At 36.5% G+C, this 25,673-nt stretch overlaps 2 protein-coding genes across 2 annotated transcripts in view; one reads left to right on the top strand and one right to left on the bottom strand.

Annotated features, from left to right (window-relative positions):
• Positions 1-25,673, bottom strand: part of LOC136826613 (cytochrome P450 2L1-like) — a 68,576-nt gene that overhangs the window by 26,271 nt on the left and 16,632 nt on the right. The gene's annotated exons all lie outside the window — the stretch shown is intronic.
• Positions 13,437-19,385, top strand: LOC136826611 (uncharacterized). Its single transcript, XM_067083870.1, has 4 exons — positions 13,437-13,590; positions 15,685-15,832; positions 16,705-16,787; positions 18,523-19,385. Exons 1-4 carry the CDS (start codon positions 13,588-13,590, stop codon positions 18,640-18,642), a joined length of 354 nt encoding a protein of 117 aa, XP_066939971.1. The 5' UTR covers positions 13,437-13,587; the 3' UTR covers positions 18,643-19,385.

Consider the following 25,673-nt stretch of genomic DNA (forward strand, 5'->3'; position numbering starts at 1 on the left):
AACCCATGATCCACTCCACAAAAATAACATTGTGTTAAAAAAGCATTGGGAAGATATAATCGACTGCTTACTGATGGTGAGTTAATGGTGTGTGTGTGTGTGTGTGTGTATATATATATATATATATATATAGTATATATATATATATATATATATACATATATATATATAATTAGGTAGTATATATATATTATATATATATATATATATGTGTGTGTGTATATATATATATATATATATATATATATATATATATATATATATATATATATATATATATAGAAAGACAGAGGGGGATTTTTTCCATGCATGAAGCTGGAAAGATAACCAGATACAAATCTAAAGATGAAATAGGATATTTCAAATGAATAACTTTCATATGTTTTAACAATATATGTCATGCAAATACTAGTTAATTCTGAAAGTATAAGGGACAATGAATTTTATGAACTTTAGGTTATGTTTGCCGCAATTATATCCCCTGGTAAGGCTAAATCGTTTTGCCATGGAACTTTCCAACTCAGTGAAATAATTCATGAAGGCTTCCCTCCCTCATGTTGAAACACTGTTTAGTAGCCGGCCTTCGGGAGAGATGGGTTGCCTATAGTTCGTCGTTTGTTTTGTGAGCCTCAATTCTACAGCAGTATTGCAAGCAAAGAATCAAAAGATCGTTAGGTCATACGTAAATATTCATAAAATTTTGTCTTCGTATAAACGAGACGGCAATATAAATTGTCAAATTCATTTTCTTTCCCTTCTCTGTTTATTGAAATCATGAATCCACACTCTTCTTTATAGTCTATCGTCAAGTTTAGCACTTAGGTTTCCGATTAAAAGCAATTTCCTACCCAAACGCGATAATGACATGCCTGCACAGGATAGCTTCGACTGCTGAGAGTGATGCGTGGGAGGGAGGGAGGCAGGCGTTCCTGGTGTGGCAATGTGTCGCTTTGACCTGCTCTCCCGCCCAAATCGCTTGCCGCGTCCGGTGTGGCCTTGCCCTTTAATTAAACAGGTTTTACCCAAAAGCCCCATTGTTCGGGCGTTTCCGTTCCAGTTGCCATGCTTCGAGCCCTCCACAGTTCGCTGTCACCTTTCCGACTCTCCATCCTGGACTTAGCCAACAATATTTTCATTTCCTTTTTGGTTAATTCACCAACAGACTAACAGTGACAGCTCGGGATGACAAATGTTTTCCTCTGAAAGATGCGTCTGTATACTGGTACAATGACAAAACAGCTGACAGAAACTGTTTTGGTTAATAGGACAAAGGGAGATTTAAACTAAGCATAATTTTACTTTTGGGAGGGATGGGGAATGAAATTGGGAGGGGATTCCTGATAGGGGAGGTTGCATTGGTGGGTGGGAGGTATTTCCCACACCAGAGAGAATCATGAAGGGAGAGAACGAGAAATGAGTGACGTCCGAAGTGATATATAAAAGATAAACTGTATTTTACATCAAAAGCTACAGCGTACATTTTTATTCCTCACCTACGAAGGCGCAAGGAGGGATTCAGTATGTGTTTAAAAACAAGTTAATGAAACAACTTAGAAGGAAAAGTTTTTATTTCGTTTATCCATTTTTTTCTCGTGAAAGAATTCAAAGTTTGCTCCTCGAACGACTCTAATTATGAATTTTAAGGGAAGAATTAGCTAAGACCATCCTATTTAAAAGCAGAGCCAATGTACGTCGTGGTTTTCCAACCTGGCAGCAGTTCGAATCCCACTTGTGACGAAGCACTTGTCAATTATAATTCCCTTTGGGTATACGTTATTCCCTAGGCATAGTGAATCGGATATTAAACGAAATTTGTGGCTAATATTTGTGAATACAAAAATGTCATTCTGTAAGCTAATGTATATATATATATATATATATATATATATATATTATATATATATATATATATATATATATATATATATATATATATATATATATATACAGGGCTGTGAACTCCACTGGGGAGTAATACCTTTTAAATGCATACGAGCTTCTCTCTCTGGAGGCCAGCGAGGAACTTGCTAGGCTCATGTTAGTAGAGTGAATGACTGAGCAAATTTTAAGCTGGGGAGGAAGGCATGATAACGGGGCTAACATCATAATTAAGATAAGTAAGTCTGATAAAACGGAAGTGAGAAGAGTGGATGAGGAGAAAATCACATGAACAAAGACCAGGGTCAAAGATTCAGCATGTAAAATTCCCTGATCAGTTAACAGGGTTAGCCTGCTAGTGTGTGTGTGGGTACTGGTGTGTAGGAAGAGGGGACAAAATCAGTATGTGGTGCTATGAGGTAAGGAGAGGTCTACATATTGAAAAATCACAGTGATCATTTGAGGCGCTGCTATAATATGATATCTACCATCCATTTTCTACATTTCACCCCTCAGGGCGAGTACACTAAACACGTTGGGTGAGTCACTGTTTAGTAATCTTTAGTACCTCTGGATCAAATAGTTTTGTATATAGTTTTGAGGAAGTAGTGCCATGGGTCTTATTTGGGTTGTCTTAATTTTGGTAGGTCGCAAATAGCTCGGAAGATATCATATTATAGCAGCACCGAGAAGATTATGCAAAGTGATAGAGGGAAATGGATGGGGTAGCCAAGACGAATGCGAGAGAGAAAAAGAAGACAATAAACAAAGGAGACAGGAGAAGATAATAGGGTTAATAAAAGTTTTTTTCACAGGATATTAAATGGAGAGAAAATGCATGATGAAAGTGCAAACAGACCTCCGAATAAAAGATGCAAATCAAGAGATGGTGTCTGAGGTTAAGGCAGTTCTGGGCCGACGGAATGAGCAATCTGAAGAATCTGTTCATGAGGAAGATAGGGGAGTGAAAAGAGATAGTGTAATTTGGAGAATGCTTGTGGAAGCAAGGGTTGGGGACATGAGGAGGGCAACTGAGAAGCTGAAGGATGGAAAGAGCCTAGGATTTAATGAGATTAAAAGCGCAACGCAGTGGCATTGTGATAGCAGGGCTGAATAGCCCACAACGGTATTAGGGTATCTGGATGAAGGAAAGCGTCTGGGGAAACGGATGAGATGAATAACTGATCGCGCATATAAAGGTGAAAGGATAGAGGGGACTTTAGAAACTATAGGGAACAGCATTACTTGGTATGCCCAGGGAGGTGCATAGTACGAGCGAGGGAGAACAGTGTGGATTTCGACATGAAGAAGGGTGCAAGCATCAAGCATTTGTTATGGAACAGTTGCCTAAGAATTTCGAAAACAAAGGAAAAACTGTTTGTGATATCCACGTACCTAGAAAACGCTTATAAAAAAACTGATAGGATAAATATAGTGGGTTTTGAGGATGCTTGGTATACGACATTAGTCTTCAACAGATGCTGAAAAGTTTTGTGATTGAAGGGAAGCATGAATTAATAAAATATATAGATGTGAGAATGTATAGCTTCTGATGTAAGAGTAAGTGTGCGACAATGGTGTGTTATGTCTAAACCTCTTGAATATATTTATGGAGGGAGTGATGTGAGCCATCAGGGAAAGGGAGTTAGTTGTTATGGGATAAAAAAAAAAATCATTTGGGAATTGTTTCTGGAATGGCTGAAGTCTGCAAGTGATACAACACTGACTGGGATGTTGAAGAGCAATGAAAGTCTTTTGAAACCGTTTGCAAAAAGGAGAGAATTGACAGTTTACTCGTATGTGTACAGGAATAAGCATAATATCAGGTCCCCTTTCCTTTTATGCCTTCTGTACCTGAATGGACTTAGCCTCGACCTACCAAGTTAAATCCCAAGGTTGTTACTATATATATATATATATATATATATATATATATATATATATATATATATATATATATTAATTAAATATATGTATATGAGTATATATATATATATATATATATATATATATATATATATATATATATATATATATATTTCCATCTAAATAACCAAGTACCATTTGCTCCAACTCTTGTGTTCTGCCGTTATTGAAATCATGGCTGGATTGATTAAATTTGACACCTAAAGGCTAAATAAACTTTGCTGTCCTTTTCTACTAAGCGCCGTTCCTACTTTCCACATTAGAAAACAAAGACATCATCTCACATTTAAACTGTACATAGTCTATTTACACATTAAAGAATTCATGACGGTAATGTCATTAGATCGAGCAGTTTAATAGTTCAGCACGATGCGGACATTAGTCATATATTTTTTTTTTCAGATTAGAAAGTTCAAATGAGACTTATTCAGCCAAGAAGTCAATAATAAGAGCTCAGGTGGTTTTCCCACTCCTCTTTCCCAAGCCAGTTATTGTGTCGGATTCATGTAACATGGTCTACATAAACAGCCGCGCCTATCACTCAGCAGCTCTAGACGCTGGCTAGGGCGCCTATATGAAAAACCTGATGCAGATTATGATACTCTTCTTTTGTGTGAATGTGAACAGTCGCCTGGGTAACCTGTCTTTTAGAGTGGTCGATGGATTGGTTTCTTTTCTTCCAATAATGTTAGTTGCATTTGAAATTCTAAACCAAAACTAGAAGGTACCCTGTTTGGCCATCTTCTGTGAGTTCTGTAGCCATAGAGAACTTCCATTAGGTTCCTGAATTGAATTAAATATATTTAGGCCAAAGGCCAAGCACTACGACCTATAAGGTCACTCAGCGCTGAAAGGGAAATTGAGACGGGTGGAAAGTAACATGGAAGAAAGAGAATATGAGTGGAGGTACAGTAAAAGGAATCAAAGGAGTTGCAGCGAGGGGCCGAAGTAATGCCTACAGTGCACCGTGAGAGGTGCACTGACGGCACTAACCCCCCTACGGGGAATATAGCCCTGAAGGCCAGCACCTCAAGATCTAATGTGGGCAGATCACTTCAGTCTCCACATTCTGCTGAGGTACATCACTGTCACTCTCTCCAGCGCTTGAAGTCATTTGGTTCTTCTTTGTTTCTCTGCAGAGTGGTTTTCCTGGAGGTATGTCTTTTATGCTTGCGACAGCGAGGCTCCCATACTTACTTTCAAGAGCCATGAACCATTCATTGGTTAAGTTTTATCTTTACTGTTGTTTATGTATACGTCTGTATGCAAGCATGTATATTTATTTGTTACCTCTACTATTTATTAATCTATTATTTTCTTTTCTTCATTTTTTCCTCTTCAACATGTAGGCATTCTATTCTGGGGAGGTTTTGGGAGTTAAATGAATTTTCATTCTTGTTCACAGGCATATTTGCTCGTTTTGAGTGATGAAAATATAACAATCTTTCCCATTCGCCCGCACAGAGAACTGAGTAACAATCACACGCCCATTTATGCAGATCCCGTTGAAGGGCAAAACTGTCTGAAGAAACCCAATGATCAAGTGTTTCTTATGTTAATTATCTTCAATATCTATATTGCATCACGACCCAATAACTCACTAAAGAATACTTCCGGCTCTCTGGCACACAATAATATAGTTTCCTGTTGATGTGCTTCCCGCCGTTATTATTTTTCATCCTTCTATTGGCGCGAGAGAAAACAGTTCAAAATTTTATTGCAAGGAAGTGATATCACTGTATGTATGCACGAGGTTCGGTAATGAAAACCACAGAGACAATACTAATTTCAGCAGCAGAAACAATACTCATTTCAGTAGCAGAAACAATACTAATTTCAGTAGCAGAAACAATACTCATTTCAGTAGCAGAAACAATACTAATTTCAGCAGCAGAAACGAGGGAGGTCAGGTTTACGACACTGCCACGGACTCACTTGATGCGTACTTCCCTATAATGTAAAAAAAAAAAAAAAAAAAAAGGGGGAAAAAAATTCACACATACTGACTTTCTGCCAGAGGTGAATGTCCATTGACAACCCCATAACGGCAGCAAAGTGAAAGTGCACGCGAGTGTGGGTGAGCGTGTGTTTGTGTGAACGGCGTTTCCCATATGGGGGAGTTCAAGGTTAAATTATATACAGGTGACTGGGTAAAATATCAGCCAAAACACTGCAAACAACAAGTGAGTAAATAGGCCGTGATGGAATTAAAAATAAAACGGAAATTTTAGCGTGCAATTTTCCTTTTCGCCAAGGCTGGTACCTAACGGATGTCAGTGCATGGCAACAAACGCAGAATCAACAAGCATAATGATAAATGCAGACGAAAAAGCAACGAACAAAATAATACGAAGGCAGTCACGTTCACTGTAAGCTCCAAGCAACTCCAAATGTAGCGTTATACTTCATTCCGTTTTTGAAACTAACAGACTGAGTGAAATAGGAAAATGAATCCAAACCTTTTCCTAGTGACAGTTCTTTTCCCTAGTTAACACATTTTGCTCAAAGGCACAGTTGCATACCAAAGTCTGTGTTAAAAACAGCAAGTCCAAAAAATATAAGTATGCACCTACATAATGAGTGTATATATATAGTAATATACTGTATATATATATATATATATATATATATATATATATATATATATATATATATATATATATATATATATATATATATATATATATATATATATATATATATATATAATAATATACATGATGCCCTAACGTTATTTACCATGTTATTCTGAAGAGAAAGTGTGTAACGAAAACTGACGAAAGATTAATAATCATACGACATAATTTATATTACATTTGTCTAGTTTAATTATACAGTGTTATGAACCCCGATGAGTATATGGGTGTATTTTGGGCTGAACCATTCAAAACTGACAACTGCATGTCTTTGAAACCAACCTTTCAAGAACGATGGTGTAATTTTGTTATAATAATTAAACATACAACAATCTTTTTGTTTTTTTTTCCAATAAATGCCAGTACATCTTTCTCTTTTTCTTCCCAGTTTTCACTTTCCCTCTTTTTTTTTTTAAACAGATTGTTTCTTATAACAGCTTCCGGAAAGTGGAAGCTTTTTGAGAGTTAATCCTGAAGTTTCCGTTTCCCTATACAGGAATTAATACTGACTTCAATTTTGGGGAGCAGAAAGTGAATGTGGACTGATTTGATATCAAGAATGCTTATCAGTCAGCTGGAAAAGAAGTACTGGGATATGAAGTAACGGAGGAAACCTGGAATACAATATAGGACAATTGGAAGCAAAAGGAACACGGAGGCAAATTTCAGGGAGGAGATGAAGAACGCAAGGAAGAAGTGCGCTAAGTCCTCAAGTCTAGAAAGTGAAGTTAAACAAAAATCAAGACGAGATAAGAGAGAAAACTTGGACGGACAAGCTGATGATGTTAAGAAGCTATGCATTCAGGGAGTGGCACTGGTGTTAAGGTAGCTCACTGGACTATTAACGAAATATCCATATGTGAAAAGAAAAAGGAAAATACCTGTCAAAAGGGCAGATGGATCAATAATATAGGAACAGGATATTAGGCAACGTTGGGCGGAACATTTTTGTGAGGTCATAAATAAGCAATATGAAGGAAATAATCTGACAGATATACCCGAAGACTTGAATGTGCTTACGAGTGAATTCACAGTTTTTGAGGTGGAATCAATAATACGAATCTTAGAAGCCTGACAACACCTGATTATGATGAAATCGAAGTAGAGATGATTTTAGCTGAAAATGGAATGAACGGAGGTTCAACGAGTTGTTAATGAGCCTCTTAATGTAGGTCTATAAAGCTACTAATGTCATGGAACTTTTGCAGCAAAGAGATTTTATAGACGATTCAGCAGTTCAAGTTTGAATATGGCAATAACTATTTTAATCTTTTTTTCTCTGGAGCCCCGACCTGTTTGGGGAAATAGTTTACTGATGACCTCTTTAAAAAGGTGGCTCCAACTTGGGATTAGCAAGCCTTCTGAGATGACATTGTCCAGTATTGCACCAGGTACGTAATTCACTGTTTAGGTAACCAGGGGCACAGTGGGACTGACAGAATGTGCCTGAAGCATTCCAGCTTGTTTAGAAATGGACTGAACTATGAGCAACCTCATACATATGTACCTATATAAATTATATATATATTATTATATATATATATATATATATATATATAATATATATATATATATATATATATATATATATATATATATAATGAAATGAGTATAATTGAGTGTGTTTCAGAATGCAAATTTACCAGAGCAGATGGAATATTTTTACAATTCTTTTGTTGATCTCCTATCAACATGGCCAAAAACGAAGCCATGAAATTCAACAGTCGATTCCCCTTTTATGGTGAAATTTGAAAAAGATTTCATCTTATTATAATTACTATATTCTGTATGGCATACAATACCTGGAGAGGGTTAAAAAAAGAAAATATGAGGGTCACCTGGACTTCAATTATCACTGATCTTCAAAGTGTTTATTGTATCTGTGAATGACTGAACAAAATTTGTTGTACTTTCTACTGCCCTATCCATCAACATTATGGGGGCATATACTTGCATATAGAGATTTTAATTATAAAATAAAGCGTCCCGTTTCAGCTAATCCTCTTTCGATCCTTCAGAACAATAACGTTTTTCATAAGCTATTATTTCTGGGAAGGAAACAACAAGACTGCCGCCAGTAAATCTAATGAATCTTGCATACAGAAAAATAAAATGTATCTTTGGCCAATGACTAATTTTTTACAAATATGAGCCCAGTTAACAGAGTGTTACTTAGCAGTCGTCATTTTTCCATGAACCTGTTAATATTAAGAGCGAAAGGAATCTAGACGCACTCCAACAGACTGAAATATCTACTTAAAAAATTTTACAAGGGGCTAATTATTTGTTAAGAATTCCATGTACAACTCATGGGCAGTTTGGTTGATGCTGCTACTACGTCGATTACCTCGTTAAAACTGAATCACAGTGGTTTCTTACCAAAAGGCCATTCCAGGCATTTCAGTGATATTATCTGGCTTCTGAGAATAACCCATCCTTTCACCCAGGAATGACGCACGAGAAATTAGGCCTAAATATCAGAAGCCTATCCTACGTGCCTTGCCTAACAAATCAGGCCTATGTTTTAAACCTAACATACGTGCTATAACAGCTATGCAAACAACTCTTGGCTGAAATGCAACTTACAATTATCTTGAAAACAACATACATTGTGTGTTATAGTTAGTCTGCAATGTAAGAAAGAGGAAAAAAAAATAAGGAACCTTAATCTCAATATACACATAACAATGCTTCTTTCTCAGTTAAAACACAAGTCTGCCTGAAAGAACTGCAGATAAAAGCGTACAACAGGTGAAATGTTTTGAGAGCTCTCAGTGGTGAACAGTTCTTCAGCCTGTTTACACAATTAGAAGTCTTAATATTTTGGGGATGATCACCACTGTGATCATCCATAACTCAGAAGTGTGCCTTGTAATAATAACTTGACTGATCCGTCATGCAAGCACGCTGCTTTCCTTGGGGTCAATTGCGCATTCTGTTATATTTCAACAGAGATCTTTCACATTCCCAATTAATCGATGATCCCCTCTATCTGCCGAGAGCAACCATATTCGCTGAACAGCAGCACCAATGCAGTAAATGTACCTCACTGAAACTACTCAGTTCCAGAGGTCCTTATTCCCACCGTTGGACTGTGAAAAGAAGTCTCCCAAGAGAGGGTGTCGTGCAATTGGAACTTCAGAGTTCAAGCGAAGATGCAATGCATTATTACCCTGATACTATTCTCCTTGCATTTTAATGCATTTTTATCTATTTATTAATTCATTTATTTCTTTTCTGATAAGTGGGTTCTCTTCCTTCTGTATTTTCGTTTACTTCCTCTCACTTCTTCCTAATGAACACCTCACTGTGTAGAACTCTCAATGCCGAGAACTGGAGTAACTTTGTATAAGGTCCACAATAATATATCAATGGTAGAATGTGAGACTTTATAAAAATGTATGAAAAGCTTTCGAACCCTATCCTGGGTTTATCTTCAGTCCAAGTTGGACTGAAGATGAATCCAGGACAGGGTCTCAAAGTTTTTAAATTTTTATAAAATCCCACATTCTACCACTGATATATTATTGTGGACCTTATACAAAGAACAGGAAATTCTTTGGAAGTTTGAACTTCAAGTCAATGGCCCCTGTGGGCTTGTTCTACATGAATAGGTTTCATAATAATAATAATAATAATAATAATGCTTCTGCAAACAGTACACCACAGTGGTCTCCAATCCCTTTTGCACCTTCCTAACTCTAAACATGTGCTTAGGGCTCTAGACTTTCAAATAAAAATCCAGTGAGTAGAAATGGCATCACGGCCGCTTTACCCCCACATGAAAAGACATTACCTTTCCTCCTGCACCTCATTCTGCTCTTTGTAATTGTTTTCTTCCATTCATCTGAGTGTGAGCATCTCATCTTTATTTAAATACCTGTTTACAGGTGAGCAATTATTTTAAATAATCTTTTCATGATAGTTAGAATGTTATATTTCTGTTACGTTTGCGTGATTGGCATTCTTCTCTACAATAATATTTCACTGATCAGTGATTTGAGGAATTGTCTTATCAAAACATAATGTTATGGGCATTCTACTATATAATAATATTTCACTGATCAGTGATTTGAGGAATTGTCTTATTAAAACATAATGTTACGGGCATTCTTCTATATAATAATATTTCACTGGTCGGTGATTTGAGGAATTGTCTTATTAAAACATAATGTTACTCATTTGTATTCCAAATCTCGCTAGAAATGAGGGAGTGCATTCTGAGTTCAAAATATTAATAGGGTTTAGAGAAATATCAAGACAACAGGTAGATGCTAAGGTGAAGATAATCAGTTTTTTGGAATGTCAATTTTTAATAAATTCCTGCTGACCTAATCAGAAATACTGATTTGAAATGCGTTAACAATCCCAGACAGAAAACCACTACCTTTATGAGAAAAAAAATTGTTCAGGTACAATGAAAAACTTCGAGAGCGAAGAATAGAGATATACTGCCATTGTTTTATGAATGAATGTGGCTCCTCATCAGTTTTCCAAGCACCATTGTAAGCATACTGACGTTGGGTGAAAGAGGACGTTTTTGGAAGTACAGTAATCTGATTAGAATCTTCATCCAGTGGTAAGGTAAGGTTCAAAGATAAATGCATGGAGATTCAGCAATGAATACATTAACTGGCTAGGTTGCAAGGCAATGATTTTTTTTAGACATGGTTGTTGCTGCATTGGGATGAATGTAGAGAAGACAGTATTGCACCTCTGACGAAAATGCAACCGAATGTTGCCATGGCTTTCTTGAGCAGGAAGCATCTTAGAAAACACTGCCATCGTGATGCAAGTAGTGTAAGGTTTCGCAATCACCAATGAGAGAGAATACATTCACAGTGGGAGAAAGGATGTCCTACTCGGCTGATTAAGCCAAAGAAAGTGACAGAGAGGTGGAATGTGGAATGTGGGTAAAATCTGAAATTAATGTTTCGTCATTCTGAAGCCCCCCGCTGTGGATCTTATAACCGAAGTACTCATTTTAAATTTTACCAGTTTCCAAACCGTCTGTGGCATGACAAAAGTCTCAGACCCATTTCCATTACATTTAAAAATCTGAAATTAATGTTTGGTCATTCTGAAGCCCCCACCCACCGATCTTGTAACCGAATTACTCATTTTGAATTTTACCCGTTTTCAAACCGTCTGTGACATGACAAAAGTCTGAGACCCACTTCCATTAAATTTAAAAATCTGAAATTAATGTTTCGTCATTCTGAAGCCGCCCCCCCAACCCCCCGGCTGTGGATTTTGTAACCGAATTACTCATTTTGAATTTTACCCGTTTCCAAACAGTCTGTGACATGACAAAAGTCTGAGACCCATTTCCATTAAATTTTTCCCCCTGGGTTGAAAAGGAAGATTACGTTGGGTTAAAGCAAGGAATTTCTTTAGATACTGAAGGTTACTTCTGTAATTTACAGCTGTAACATTGCAGATACTCTGTTTTCAAGAACGGGCTTGGTAACTATATTAATTTTGAGATGAATCAAATTGGATAAGTTTCATTCACGAACATGCTTTCAGAAACAGATATATACAAGGTATTACCAAAATCCCTAGACTGGAAAAATTAATTTCTTATCCAGTGTAACATTCCGTTATTGGTTTTAACAGATACATAAAAACCAATCACTTATCTCTCCATCTATCTTCCCCATTTTATAGCATATCTCTCATGGAAACCGTTTTCGAAGGTTTTTCGAAACGACTGCATAATCATTGCGAATCAAGTCAAGTGAGTTCTAATCGCCAGGCCGCTAACAGAGGAGAACTAGAAGTTCTCGCGTTTTCTGAGTTTCTTTTCAAACCTTTCTATTTGTATGGCACAACTCGTTATTCATGCTTGAACTTCTTATAAGTTTCAAGAAATTCAAGCATGAATGTCGAGTTTGGTGCTTGAAACACGCAAAAGAGAACTGGGGATTTCATATAAGGAATCTTCGATGTAGATACGCTAATGAGCAGTAAGTATAACAAAGAGAAGCTTTTGGAAGATAAAATAAAACAAGAGAAGGACTTGTACAGAAGTTCCCTAACTGAAACGCATACACGATTTAACACTCACGGGACCCGAATAAGAACATTTATGGTATTTATGCAATCGTTTCGAGAAACATTCGGAAACAAGGAATGTTACATTAAGTATAAAATTAATTTCTTTTTAAATTAGTGGGATTTTATTATTACAGTGTATCCGTTTCTGAAAGCATATTCCTGAATGACACTAACTAAATTTTTTGGGTCATCTCAGAGTAACGGCAGTTAATATTATCACTGAACCTGATTCTTGAGATACAGATTATATGTAATGTTACACTGTAAACTATAGATTTAACCTTCAATGCTTAAAAAAAAATCCCTAGCTTGAACCCAACGGTGAAGATTGATTCCGATTAGCAAGTGTAACAAACAGGAAAATTTGAATAGAACAAACAAACACGAGAATTACTCACGGGACCCGATTAGCAATATTTATGCAGTTGTTACGAAAACCATCCAGTGACAATTTCCATAAGAGACATGTTATTAAACGGGGAACATAGACGGACAAGTAAATAACTGGTTATTAAGTATGTGTCAAAATCAATAACAAAACGCCGGCTATCACCCGGCAAAACCCTGCAGTTTATGAACCCAACTTTCACTTTCGCATCCACTCAAGTTCTCCTTTAAACGTACAGACGCATAATAGTTAAGGTGTCGCTGGTATTCCCGGTGACGTAAGCGAATGTTATGTTACGTCACAGGCGCTCGGTTACGGTAAAAAAAAGAGAAATAACACCTCGTTTCAATAAACACATTAGAATACTAACGGTTCAAATGGAAGATTAGAACATTTTCCATAAGATATGTATTCAAATAACTGTTCTGTATACGATGCCAAAACATTTAAGGTAAAAATCGCTTCATTCAAACAACGCAAAACGTAGGCTGGAACACCTGGGTCAGGCACGACCTCACACCACTAGCCTACCACCCCTCTCGGCTGGGTTAGCTCCTGGTCATCGTATAAATGCCGGGACAGGACCCAGCTGATCAACAGTCTCTCTCGTAACACCACATCTACGCTGAGTACCGGAAAGCTCTGTTCTTTTTTTTGGACATATTTCTTTCATTCAGGAAACCCTTCCATCTCGTAACCATGGTAAGTCCTACGAAATTTTATATAGTGGTTTTGTTATTTTTTATCGGTTTCAGTTTATTCATAAAAATGTGCAGGCTTTGAGTCGACTCAGTGATTTGAACGAGACAGTGAACACTACCTTTTTGTTCTTCGTTCTATTCAGTAGTAATGGCTGTGATGGCAAATATTCACCAGTATCGACATCAATATGTGTCCAGGGACTTTTAATGATAAATAACGACTTTCGGATCTGTTCTTTACATTTAAATTTTGCCGGAGTAATGATTCTCGGATCTGTTCCTGGGGACAGCGTATTCTGTAAAATTAAGTTTTGCCGGAGTAATGATTCTCGGATCTGCTCATTATTTAAGTTTTGCCTGAGTAACGATTCTCGGATCTGTTCCTGAGGACAGCTTGTTCTTTAAAATTAAGTTTTGCTGGAGTAATGATTCTCGGATCTGTTCCTGAGGCCAGCTTATTATCCAGCTGTTCCTGAGGCCACCTTTATCTTTAAAGTTTTTAAGATTCTCGGATCTGTTCCTGAGGCCAGCTTATTATCTTTAAAATTAAGTTTTGCCGGAGTAATGATTCTCGGATCTGTTCCAGGGGACAGCTTATTCCTTAAATTTAAGTTTCGCCGGAGTAATGATTCTCGAATCTTTTCTTCAGGACAATTCGCTCTTTAAATTTAAATTATGACGGCAATGCGTTTTCTGTTTTATAACTACACAATGAAATAACCCACGCAGTCAAGTACATGAGCACCCAGAGGATATAAACAAGACGAAATGAATGAATGTGAAAACAAATAAAACTGCAGACCAGCAATCCCATTCCCCGAGGCTTTCACATGTCATCGACACGAAGAGGTCCCTTGCTGCTGCACTTTCTCCGTTTTGTGGTCTTGCCATAATAGATAAATGCCTGCAAAGTCTGAATGCAAAAATAATTTACAATAAATTTCCATAAGTTTACAAGAAAATAGTATATTCTGATGTACGAGTTTTAACAGTGTGGAGATCAGGAGACATGTTTTAACTCTCAACGCCCACTTGCTATTCATCAAGGCGACACTGAGGTAATGCGACGCGTAGAACAAGTAGAACCAGCCGAGTTTCTTGAAAGGGTAGACGAAGATGATGAATCACTTTCTCAAATACAGCGAGAGGACTTTCGCCAGGATCATCAAGGCTGGTGAAGTGTCGAGGAAAGTGTTACTCTGTACTTAATTCCTGGAAGAGGCGTAAGTGAACTAGGCAAGCAAGTTGCGGCTTCTAGAAATCTTATATAAAAAAATGCAGTCCGTTACAGGGCTGCTGCAAGAGCTGGGTGCGTTACCAGGAAGAATAATGAAGGGTACGAAGACACTCACTCTCACTCTCTCTACACACACACACACACACACACATATATATATATATATATATATATATATATATATAATATATATATAAATATATATAATTAACAATGAATGCTTACACTCAGTGAAATATTTTCTACCTTTGAAATAGCTAATGAAAGTATGGTGTTGTAATTGCTTTCACGAAACACGATTTTGCGCCCGCTCTTGATTTCAACAACTGTTTTGAAATCTGCACTACATAATAACGTTAATTTATAGAGGAAATTAACTTTTTGCTTACATTTGTCCTTAACCACGAAGACATTTCAAGGCAAGTATTGGATTCGGTATATGTATATATATATATGTGTGTATATATATATATATATATATATATATATATATATATATATTATATATGTATTATTATATATATATAAAATTATATATATATATATTTAGTATATATTATATATATATATATATATATATATATATATATATATAATATAATATAATATATTATAATTATAATTATTGTAGTGCCTATGTGGGCGTTAGATGCACATACATCAAACAGATCCATCAACAATTCTGTCAGGAGTAATAAGGCTAAAACAATCAAAAGAAAACGCAGTTACTAAGCTTTAACAAGTGACAACGTTATTGACATCTGTCCTATTCCCTTAAATCTAATTTTACCTCTGCTACAGATAACTCGGCTCCTAACACTATTATTACTGATGATAATGATTTCCTTTTCCCCCCAGGTATCCGTGAATACTTTTGCCGTTGTCGCGTGTGTCTTCCTGACCGTCCAACTGACATCAGGCGGGGTGGCCCGCCCGAAAAATTGCAAGATCCCTTGCAGCACCAGATTCGGCAAGAGCCTCTGCTGCGATTCCATTCTCAGAAATGGTGAGTGATTGGAATCTGCTTTGCACTAGGCCAAAACTACCTGCTGAAATTAGATAATTCTATGAATATGTTTACTTGTATGAATGTTTTGCCGATTAAGGTATGATTAACTCCACATGCATGCTTTTTATAATATATATATATATATATATATATATATATATATATATATATATATATATATATATATATATATATATATATATATATATATATATATATATACATATATATGTATAATATATATTATATATATATACGGGGTGTATTATACATATATCCACTTTATGAAATTATAAAAATGTACATGTATTTTTTTAGATCATTGGCAACAATTCCCACACGAATTCTTCCAGAACGGAACTTCTTAAACTGAACTTTTTCCACGTTAATGCTTTTAATTTTAATTCTTGATCACACGAACTCTTGGTTATGGGCCCTCAGAATTACATTTATTACGGAGATACACATGTACAAACGAAGAAAGAAATAAAGAAAAAACGATTACATGTAGAGCTGGACTTCGGATTAGGTAGTGGGTTAAAGCTTCTTCTGAACGGTCAACCTTCAATGCCGCATGCGGCTATAACTTCAACTTTTAGTGATAAAATGAGTAGGTTGGGAGTAAAACAGAGTCAAGACAAGTATAATACAATGAATGACTGGTAAATATCGTTATTTACAATATTATGCTTCCATCACAACGACCGTTTTTAACCCATAAAAAATATCGACAGAAATTTATGCAAATCTGTGCAAGTATACCAACGATGATAGATGTGGTCCTAATTCCAAATATCACTCAGCTGACTGCAAAGGTTCCTTTATTACGTTTTCGAAACTCTCAACTTGACCTCCTTTTGCTTTTCCAGAGCCACCCAGGTGCCCCAAGACCCCAAGGGTTCTCATGGATTGCGAAGATAAGGACATCATGATTAAGCCAATCAAGGTTCAGGTAAGAGATTTCAGGGCTCCAGGTATTCCAGTCCTGTAGTATTCTTATGACCTTTGCAAATACTGCCCCCGTCATGAGCTTTAAAAAACCGAATAAGGATTCGAATGCAAGAAACCTATTGAATAATTCAAGAGAGAAAAGGAACAATTCAGAATAGAATAGAATATACAATTTAGGCCAAAGGTCAAGGGCCGGGACCTATTAGGTCATTCAGCGCCGGAATGGAAATTGAGAGTAAAAAGGTTTCTGAGGCTTAACAGGAGGAAAACCTCGCAGTTGCACTATGAATCAATTGTTAGGAGAAGGTGGAAAGTAAGATGGAAGTAAGAGAATATGTACGGAGGTACAGTAAAAGGAAGGAAAGGGGTTGCGGTCAGAGACCGAAGAGGCGCTGCAAAGAACCTCAAGTATGCCCACAGTGCACCGCATGCAAGCACTAACGGAGAGCAGCACCACAAAAAAAAACGATCAATATCAACATCAGAACTTAATCACTAAAGACGTAACGGATCAGTATCATAATTTTTATTTAGTTAAGAATTGCGTTTTTCTTGTGCCTTTTATTGTTAAAAAATAAGGTCGTTCACATTAATAGGGAACATCAATACCTCCTCAAACGGTGATGCTATATTTATAAGGTAACCGTAATTTGTTTTTTAAGGAAAATTTTTGAATAATTTTCTGTTAAGCTCTTAGGGCCTTTTGCCATGAACCTCCGCCAGTTTCAACTTTCATCAGAAGCAAGCGACGATATCTACATATGCAGGTGTACAGATGCCCTCATATTTCCAAGCGTGCCGTGGTGGTCTATGTAATTACCGAGAAATTCAATGGAAAATCTTTCTACTGAACGAATGAAGTTACGGTATGATCACTCACAAGAGCTGTTAAGTAATTAATATATAAAAGTAACACAGAAGAATAACAGTTTGTATAGTCTCCCGTCATCTTAACATCAAGTTGCTGAATACACCAAATAATCAGTTTGTAATTTATTAAAAACCTGACGGCTCTAGTGGCGTTGAACTGTTATCAAGTAATCCAAATGGATCTATATAATTTCTAAAGAAACTATACAATTTCTAACGAAACTATGTAATTTCTAAAGAAACTATATAATTTCTAAAGAAACTACATAATTTCTAAATACAAATGAATATTTTTGTGATCTGATTTTATGAGTAAGAAACAAGTAGTGTTCAAAGTTAAGTATACCTGTATGATAGAAATTCATTTCTCGCTATAATGTGGTTCGGATTCCACAATAAGCTGTAGGTGCCGTTGCCGTTGCTAAGTAAAATAAGTCTAAACCAATTGGCTCTAATCAGCCAGTGGTCGTAAAATAAGGTAATAACTTTAACCACACCACTGAGCTGGTTAACAGCTCCTAGGAGGCTGTTTAATCTTATTTCAGTGGCTAAGAACCAATTAGTTACCTAGCAACAGGACCTACAGCTTATTGTGGAATCCGACCCACATTATAGCGAGAATGAATTTCTATCACCAGAAATAAATTCCTCTAATTCTTCATTGGCCGGCCGGAGACTTGAACTCGGGCCTAGCAGAGTGCTTACCGAGAACTCTACCGACTCGTCCAACGAGGAACTAAGTAATGTTCAACAGAAGATAACATACTCCTTGGAATATTCATTTCATTTGATGCCAGTTACATTGAATAAAAAGAGAAGGCCCTTTCTTAAAGAAGACGTCTATATACGTTTGTCCTTTTTTGCAGGGTTGTCATGGAGACGACGACTGCAAGAACGGCGAGCTGTGCTGCAATGACGTGTGCCACTCCGGTCCTCCCAAAATCTGCATCCAGAGCGACTTCAACGACCATTTCTTCCTGCACTAAGTCCCGTCGTTCATAAACAGCTGCCGAAGTCTCGCCATCACAAGTCACCATCAGACATCCTCGATGTCACGGCTTTATCCAAACATCCGTGATCGCCATGCATGTATATTCCTGCACTCTGACGGCACAAAGATATTTAACGTTAAACTACTAATCTCCTTACGCAAAATTGACTCACGCATTTCCCCCCCTCCACCTCCATGGAACGCAGGACATGTTATCGGAGACTTTCGGGATACTTAAATACGATATTCCATCGCGTTATACGTCTGTCACTAATCTGGATTTAATATATCTGGGATATGGGGTTTCAAGGAAAACGTAAAGTAAAAAAAAAAACCTATTGCACTGTAATGAAAAGCTCTGAGAGGCAGGGATGAAAGACTGTCTAAAATAATTGACTCCAAATTCTACAGACATATTATTCTTCTCTAGTGACTTTGCTGACGTGAAAATAATCGCCAAATTTGCGTTACGCGACCACCACTTTCCCTGTCTTCGTTTATCACCACACCAGTAAGTCAGTCACTGTTGTTGCCTGTTGAAACGCCAAATATTTGTTTGTTTTCACCAAATGCTGTTAAGTTTTTTCTTGTTTTCTTTGTTGTTTTAGTAATATTCGTGCTCAGATTTCTTTACGGAACACTGTCTTCAGCACTTCAACTACCATGCACATACTGCTAAGGCTTTGTCTTTAGAAATCGCAATTCTATTTATTTCATTAAACACTAAAATAATTAATATTCTGTGGTGTTATTTCTCCTTTGTGCTGAAATGTCCGACACAATGAGTCTGATCATTGCTGCTTAAATGTAGCGTGCTGTGAAGTTAGTATTCTTAATGTTAATGGTATAATTTTTACTGTGAACATATTGCTAATTCTAGCATGGCTGAGCTAAAGTGAGTCAGGTGGACAGACCAGTCAGCTGATCGGCTGACTGTTATTGACAGGGATCTAAGTACACCTGTGTAAAAAAACGATCCTTACTTTTTGAATTGGCGAGAAGACAATAAAAAATTGTCAACTCTGAAGTAATGTTGTTGTTGTCTATGATTAAGATGGCGTTATGCCAGCTTGACCTCTTGATCATAGAGCAGCCCGTACCTCTGAAGTGATTTGAACAGTTACTCAGCAAAGAGGCATCAGATATTTTAGAATCAAGTTTCTGGCCCTAACACATTCTTTCCTCTGATTTTAGCCTACAAAATCGATTAACGACCAGGTGGATGACTCATTGCTGAGATTAATGAAGGCACAGCTGAGCCGAACGAGCTTAAAGAGAACTTTCTCCTCTTCCGCTGGTGAGATGGGTAATCAGGACCACTTGACGACTAGGTCCGATACATACCATCATTATTATTATTTCTATTACAAAGCCTGCAACCCTAACTGGAAATGCAGAAGCTACAAGCCTAATGGCCCCAGCTGGGAAAGCAGCTCAACACAGAAAAGGACACAGAGGAGTCAAGAATAATTAACTAAAATAAATAAGCCTAATAACAATTAACCATAAAGAGAGATTCACATCAGCCTCTTCAACAGAAGAGCAATTGCGCCAAGCTTGAAATTTTGCAGGCCAATTAATTCAACTACAGAATTAACCAGATAATACAACCTATTTGGTCATTAGATGAATAAAACTTCTAGAAAACTGTATAGTATAATTAATATTAAACATAATGGGCCAAAAATACTACACAGGGGAACACCAGTACCTTGCCCATCAAAATTATTCTTTGCAATTTTCTGGTAATAATCCAACAATAATACTGTGAAATAGTCCACTAACCCCCTTCTGTCAGTCTGGAAATAAGACCCTCATGATTAACACGTTCAAAAACAGCACAAAATAAATCAACGAACTTTATGACTATACATAAACTATGCATATATATATACTATACACACACACACACACACACACACACACACACACACACATATATATATATATATATATATATATATATATATATATATATATATATATATATATATATATATATATAAACATTACGCTAGAAATGTTTAATATTCAATTCACTCTCCCCGGAAATAATACCGAAGAGGAATTATAACTAAGTGTCTCGTTACATGGCGGACTCAATCCACCGAACTGCGAGGACCAACGACTTCCGTAAAGCCTCTGACCACTGAAGTCTTGGTCACCGCTGGTCGGTGGATCGAGTCCGCCAGGTGACTAATCACTTATTCATATACAAGCATTAGGCTACAAACGTCCTTTAATATCCAATTCGCTCTACCTCGGAAATCATATATTTTCATATATGTTACCCCAAGGGGAATTTTTTACTTGATAACAAGTTCGTCGTCTCGTGCGCTCGAACCACGGAAGACAACAACTCGGGACTACAGTGACGCGCATTTTAACCACACGGCCAACAAGTGAGGTATAAGTTGATACCGACTCCCACCTACAAATCCCCGTCGAACTCAGGTATTTGCAATTGGAATCGATATCACCCCACCTCTGCCACGCTAACCATATATATATAAAAGACGCTTCCCCAGCCATGTCTACAACGGGAAGCCTAAACAGAAGAAACAAGAACCTCCAGAAGGCATTATGCTTTTTCCACTGGAGCTTCGGAAACAAGGCTAGAAAATGCGACCTTATCTTACCTGCTCGTAGTCAACACCTCGACATGAGGGGCAAAGGATTTAAGAGATCGTAATAGTGGATAGATTATACTAGGTGAACAGGGTGAAGCTCATATGCTCTATAGCCTACTCCCATTATATAACTTAAGAAAATACAATAACAATAATCAAATACACACATATTCTACAAAACTAACATATTTATATTATTATTATAAAATATAACAGACAGGAATGGGGGGAGGGGTGGAGACGGGGAGGCCTGGAAAGTGGGTTGAGGAGGGGAAGGGGGAGGGAGCGACGGGATGGGGATAAAGGACGCTCGAATGCATAGGTTGGTGACTCTTGGCAATACCATTTAAGCCAAGAGTAAACGCCTTAACTAACACCATTACCAAAAATTAGCGGAGGTGTCTTCTACAATGTGTCAAAACACCATTTCGATCAAATAATGTTTGAAAGATATTTGAGAAAAACGATGACTTGCGGTCCCTGAAATGGATTGTAAGTAATTAACATAAACTTACTATGCATTCCAGAGGCCATGAAATAGTGTTTTTCGTAAACAACTTTTAAACAGACGTATATATTTCCATGCTACTAAAGCACTGAGTGTTTCTAACATTGTCCTAATTTACCTTAGCACACTGAATTGACAGATGTGCTTAATTAAGCCGTTTACTCTTGGATAAAAGACCCACTTCTTGCCTTTCCTCAGAACCGTTTCGAACAAGTGATGCTTTATGACATATTTGTGACGCAGAGGCATCCACCTTACCTAATCATTTAGAAAAGATTATATATCATCATACAATATATCAACCTGCTTTTAAAAAATTCGTATGGCCCAGGATAGGTAAAATGACATTTTGCCAGAAGTCAAACAAACATTAATTTGACAAGGCATAGTGGAGGATACGCTATACCGACGTCACCACTTTTGCGGATGGTTGGGTGGCTAAACGCATCTTCAACCTCATTTTCTTAAGTAAAAAAGTTTATGAAACACATATGGCAATGCACAGTACTTCCGAAAATTCGGACAAATTTTGAAACACTAAGTGCTTTAGTGGCATGGAATAATGGCTTGTTTTAAAATAAAGACATGCACAATGTATGACTATTTTAACCATAGGATTACTAATAAGCAGTAATTTACATCTGTTAGTCGCAATTTACCGAAGTTCATCCACCATTAATATGCCTTAAGTCGTAAAGAGCAGCAAAAATTGCGTACTCTTCCAAATTGTATTTAAATAAGGACTGAGTAGTCTGGGATACTGAATGCTCAACTCTTGAAAATCACCGAAGCACAAAATATCTGTGCATATTAACGAAAAATACGAATGCAATAAATAGAAGGCAAACTTCAGATTACTAAACATTCTGCTAAACTTTGCTTTGAATAAATATTTCTTATTTGAAATTAAAACTTCTTGTAATTTTATCACAGGTTTCAGGTGACATAATCAACATTAAAAATTTGCAAATGTCCATGGAATAAGAAAATACTTAAAGATACCCATGAGGATGCTGAATAGTCTAATTTTTTTTTAATAACAACTGCGTTCTAGTCGAAAAAAGTTGGTTAATTTCACCCTGTTTTTGGCAATTTAGACAAAGTAGTGGTAGGAGAAACAAATTGGCCATTAACGAAAACGATTCTCTCTTTTTTCATAGAAAATGCATTCTACCTGCCTGCATGGATAACTAAAATAAAATAAGTTCATATATAAAATTTACGCGTTGCCCTTGACCGAGAACGCGTGCCAGCACAAGGTTGGCCTAATCCAAAACAAACAAATGGTCGCACACAAATATTATTTATGTTATATTTTATCATTAAACTTATCGCCCAATTATACGGGGCATACTATAGTATATACTTCAAGCGAGAATATGGCCAAAGACTGCGGTTAATTTAGGCAGAATGCTATAATTAATAGATTGTTCGGCGAAATGGAGAGTATGGGGGACCAAAACAATTTTTGATATCATTATCAGGATCATTCTTTGTACAAATAATTGATGTATGTAAGAGAGAAGCACTTGGGCAAGAGCCCATGCTGGCATAAGGGTCAAGTGAGTAGCAGTTAGGCTGGTGGTTAGACTAAATAAGAAAAATTCAACATTGCCAAAATGGTATCCAGTCAAAATGGCCTTGCTTTTTTAGGTAACAAAACAGTCCCGGCTGAAGTTAACACGCCCTTGCTTCCATCCTGGTACCATTTGGTTTTAGTATAATACTAAATTTAAGGCATTAACTCAATACCTGGTGTCACTTGTGAATGGTATCTCTATTAAATAAAGCTAAGAAACATGGCTGTTACCTTGATGTGAATCTTGGTACAGTACTTCAGTCAGGTTTTCAAGATCTTTGGTGGAAAACCGCTGCAAAGTTGATGCTGTGTAGTTTTGGTTAACTCGTCCTCCTAAGGACTTCACTTCGCACCAAGCCAAGCCAAAAGTCAGGTGGGTATCGTAACCTCATTCTGACACCCTGTATGCAGGTTAGAATCCTGCTACTGATGTCAGAATTTCTTCACATTCTTTCATTTGGATATTAGGCTTAATAGAAAAAAAAAAAGCATATCCAAAAAGTGTGAAATAATCCAGAAGTTAAAGAGGACACTGTGGTTACCACAATCACATACTTATCAGATAAAAAGTGACCAACAGCTCTATATATACCACTAAATATATATATATATATATATATATATATATATATATATATATATATATATATATATATATAAAGTTGTTCACATATATATATATATATATATATATATTATATTATATATATATATATATATATATATATATATATATATATATATATATATAATATATATGAGCATCAACTTTAGTGTTATATATAGAATCTGTATGCATATATCACACAAAATTTGTGATATATTCATAAGTATATGCCTCAGAGTAGGAAGTGGTCAAGTGGTTTACTAGAATGGTGTGATCAAAACAATTACTAAAGATAAAACTATGCTCTCTTATTCCTCACACTTTCTGGATACGTTTGTCACTACAAAGCCTGCGATGCAAATGCCAGAATATGAAGCAATTCTGACATCTGTAGCAGGATTCGAACCTGCATCCAGCTTATCAGAAAGAGGTCATTGGGATCTCAGTGTTTGTATGACAAGTGTATCCAGAAATTGCAAAGAATTCGAGAACTTAAGAGGGCATTGTGGTTACTACAATTACACATGTATCTGGTAAAAAGTGGCCAGTAGGTTTTATATATATATATATATATATATATATATATATATATATATATATATATATATATATATATATATATATATATATGTGTGTGTGTGTGTGTGTGTGTGTGTATAATGGGCCTACAAAGCAATAAAAACAATTACCCACTTAGCTATGATGGTGAGGATGGGTCTATCCCAACTCTTAAAAATGTACCTGAATTCGACAGGTATGTACATGTACTGTATGTATGACCGACAACAGACTTTTACCCTTTCATACCCAGGCCGGTAACATGACCTCTTTCTGATACTCAAGACGTGGGTTTACATCGTGCTAAGGAAGTCAAAGTTGCTTCATATTCTTGAATTTGGATCTCAGGCTTTGTAGTGAAAGTGTATCCAAAAAGTGCAAAAGAATTCGAGGTGTTTAAGATGGCACTGTGGTTATTACAATTACATAAGTATGTTGGTAAAAGTGACCAGTAAATACTATATAAAGGTATACAAGATTCATTCAGGTTCTATTCATGATGTATTTTTCTTTTTACTCGCCTGATCTGGCAGAGGTTATGTTTACACTCTTCTTCTGCTCTCCAGCCTGAAACAGCTCTCTGTCAGCTGCTGCATAAACGAATTCCTCAATGCACGATTTTCTAGTGCTGTCTCTTACAACCTCTTTGCTTGTTTGTGTACATATTGACTTCAGCCCTCACTCGAACATTCTAGCCTACTCCATGCAAAACTAGTCATTGGAAGTTACATAATTTTGACAGACTCATGCAGCCTGGAAATGCCTTGACAAAAAAAAAAAAAACTGACACTGTACATATGACATGTTGTTAGGTGAAAAATAAACCTGTGTACAAAATTAACATATACTTTATAACTGTATCTTGAATGTAAGAGAACATTACCAAGTCTACTTTTTCACTGCTTGGCAATGCGATGGAAAACTGAGCTAACTGTACAAAAGAAAATGAAAATCTCATATTTATAATTTGACATTACACTCCCACTTGGAAATTTTATCTCATAATTTTTTGGGGCAATCTGTGCCATCATTGAGCTGTCCACAGATTGTAGCTCTGTAGTTGCTCTGTATCAAGGAATCCAACCCATACATGTACAGCTGGAATTAGACTTTCCTTTTTGGTGGTAGCGTAGTTGTGTTCATA

The sequence above is a fragment of the Macrobrachium rosenbergii genome, chromosome 3 (assembly GCF_040412425.1).
Source record: "Macrobrachium rosenbergii isolate ZJJX-2024 chromosome 3, ASM4041242v1, whole genome shotgun sequence".
Classification (NCBI taxonomy): Eukaryota; Metazoa; Arthropoda; class Malacostraca; order Decapoda; family Palaemonidae; genus Macrobrachium; species Macrobrachium rosenbergii.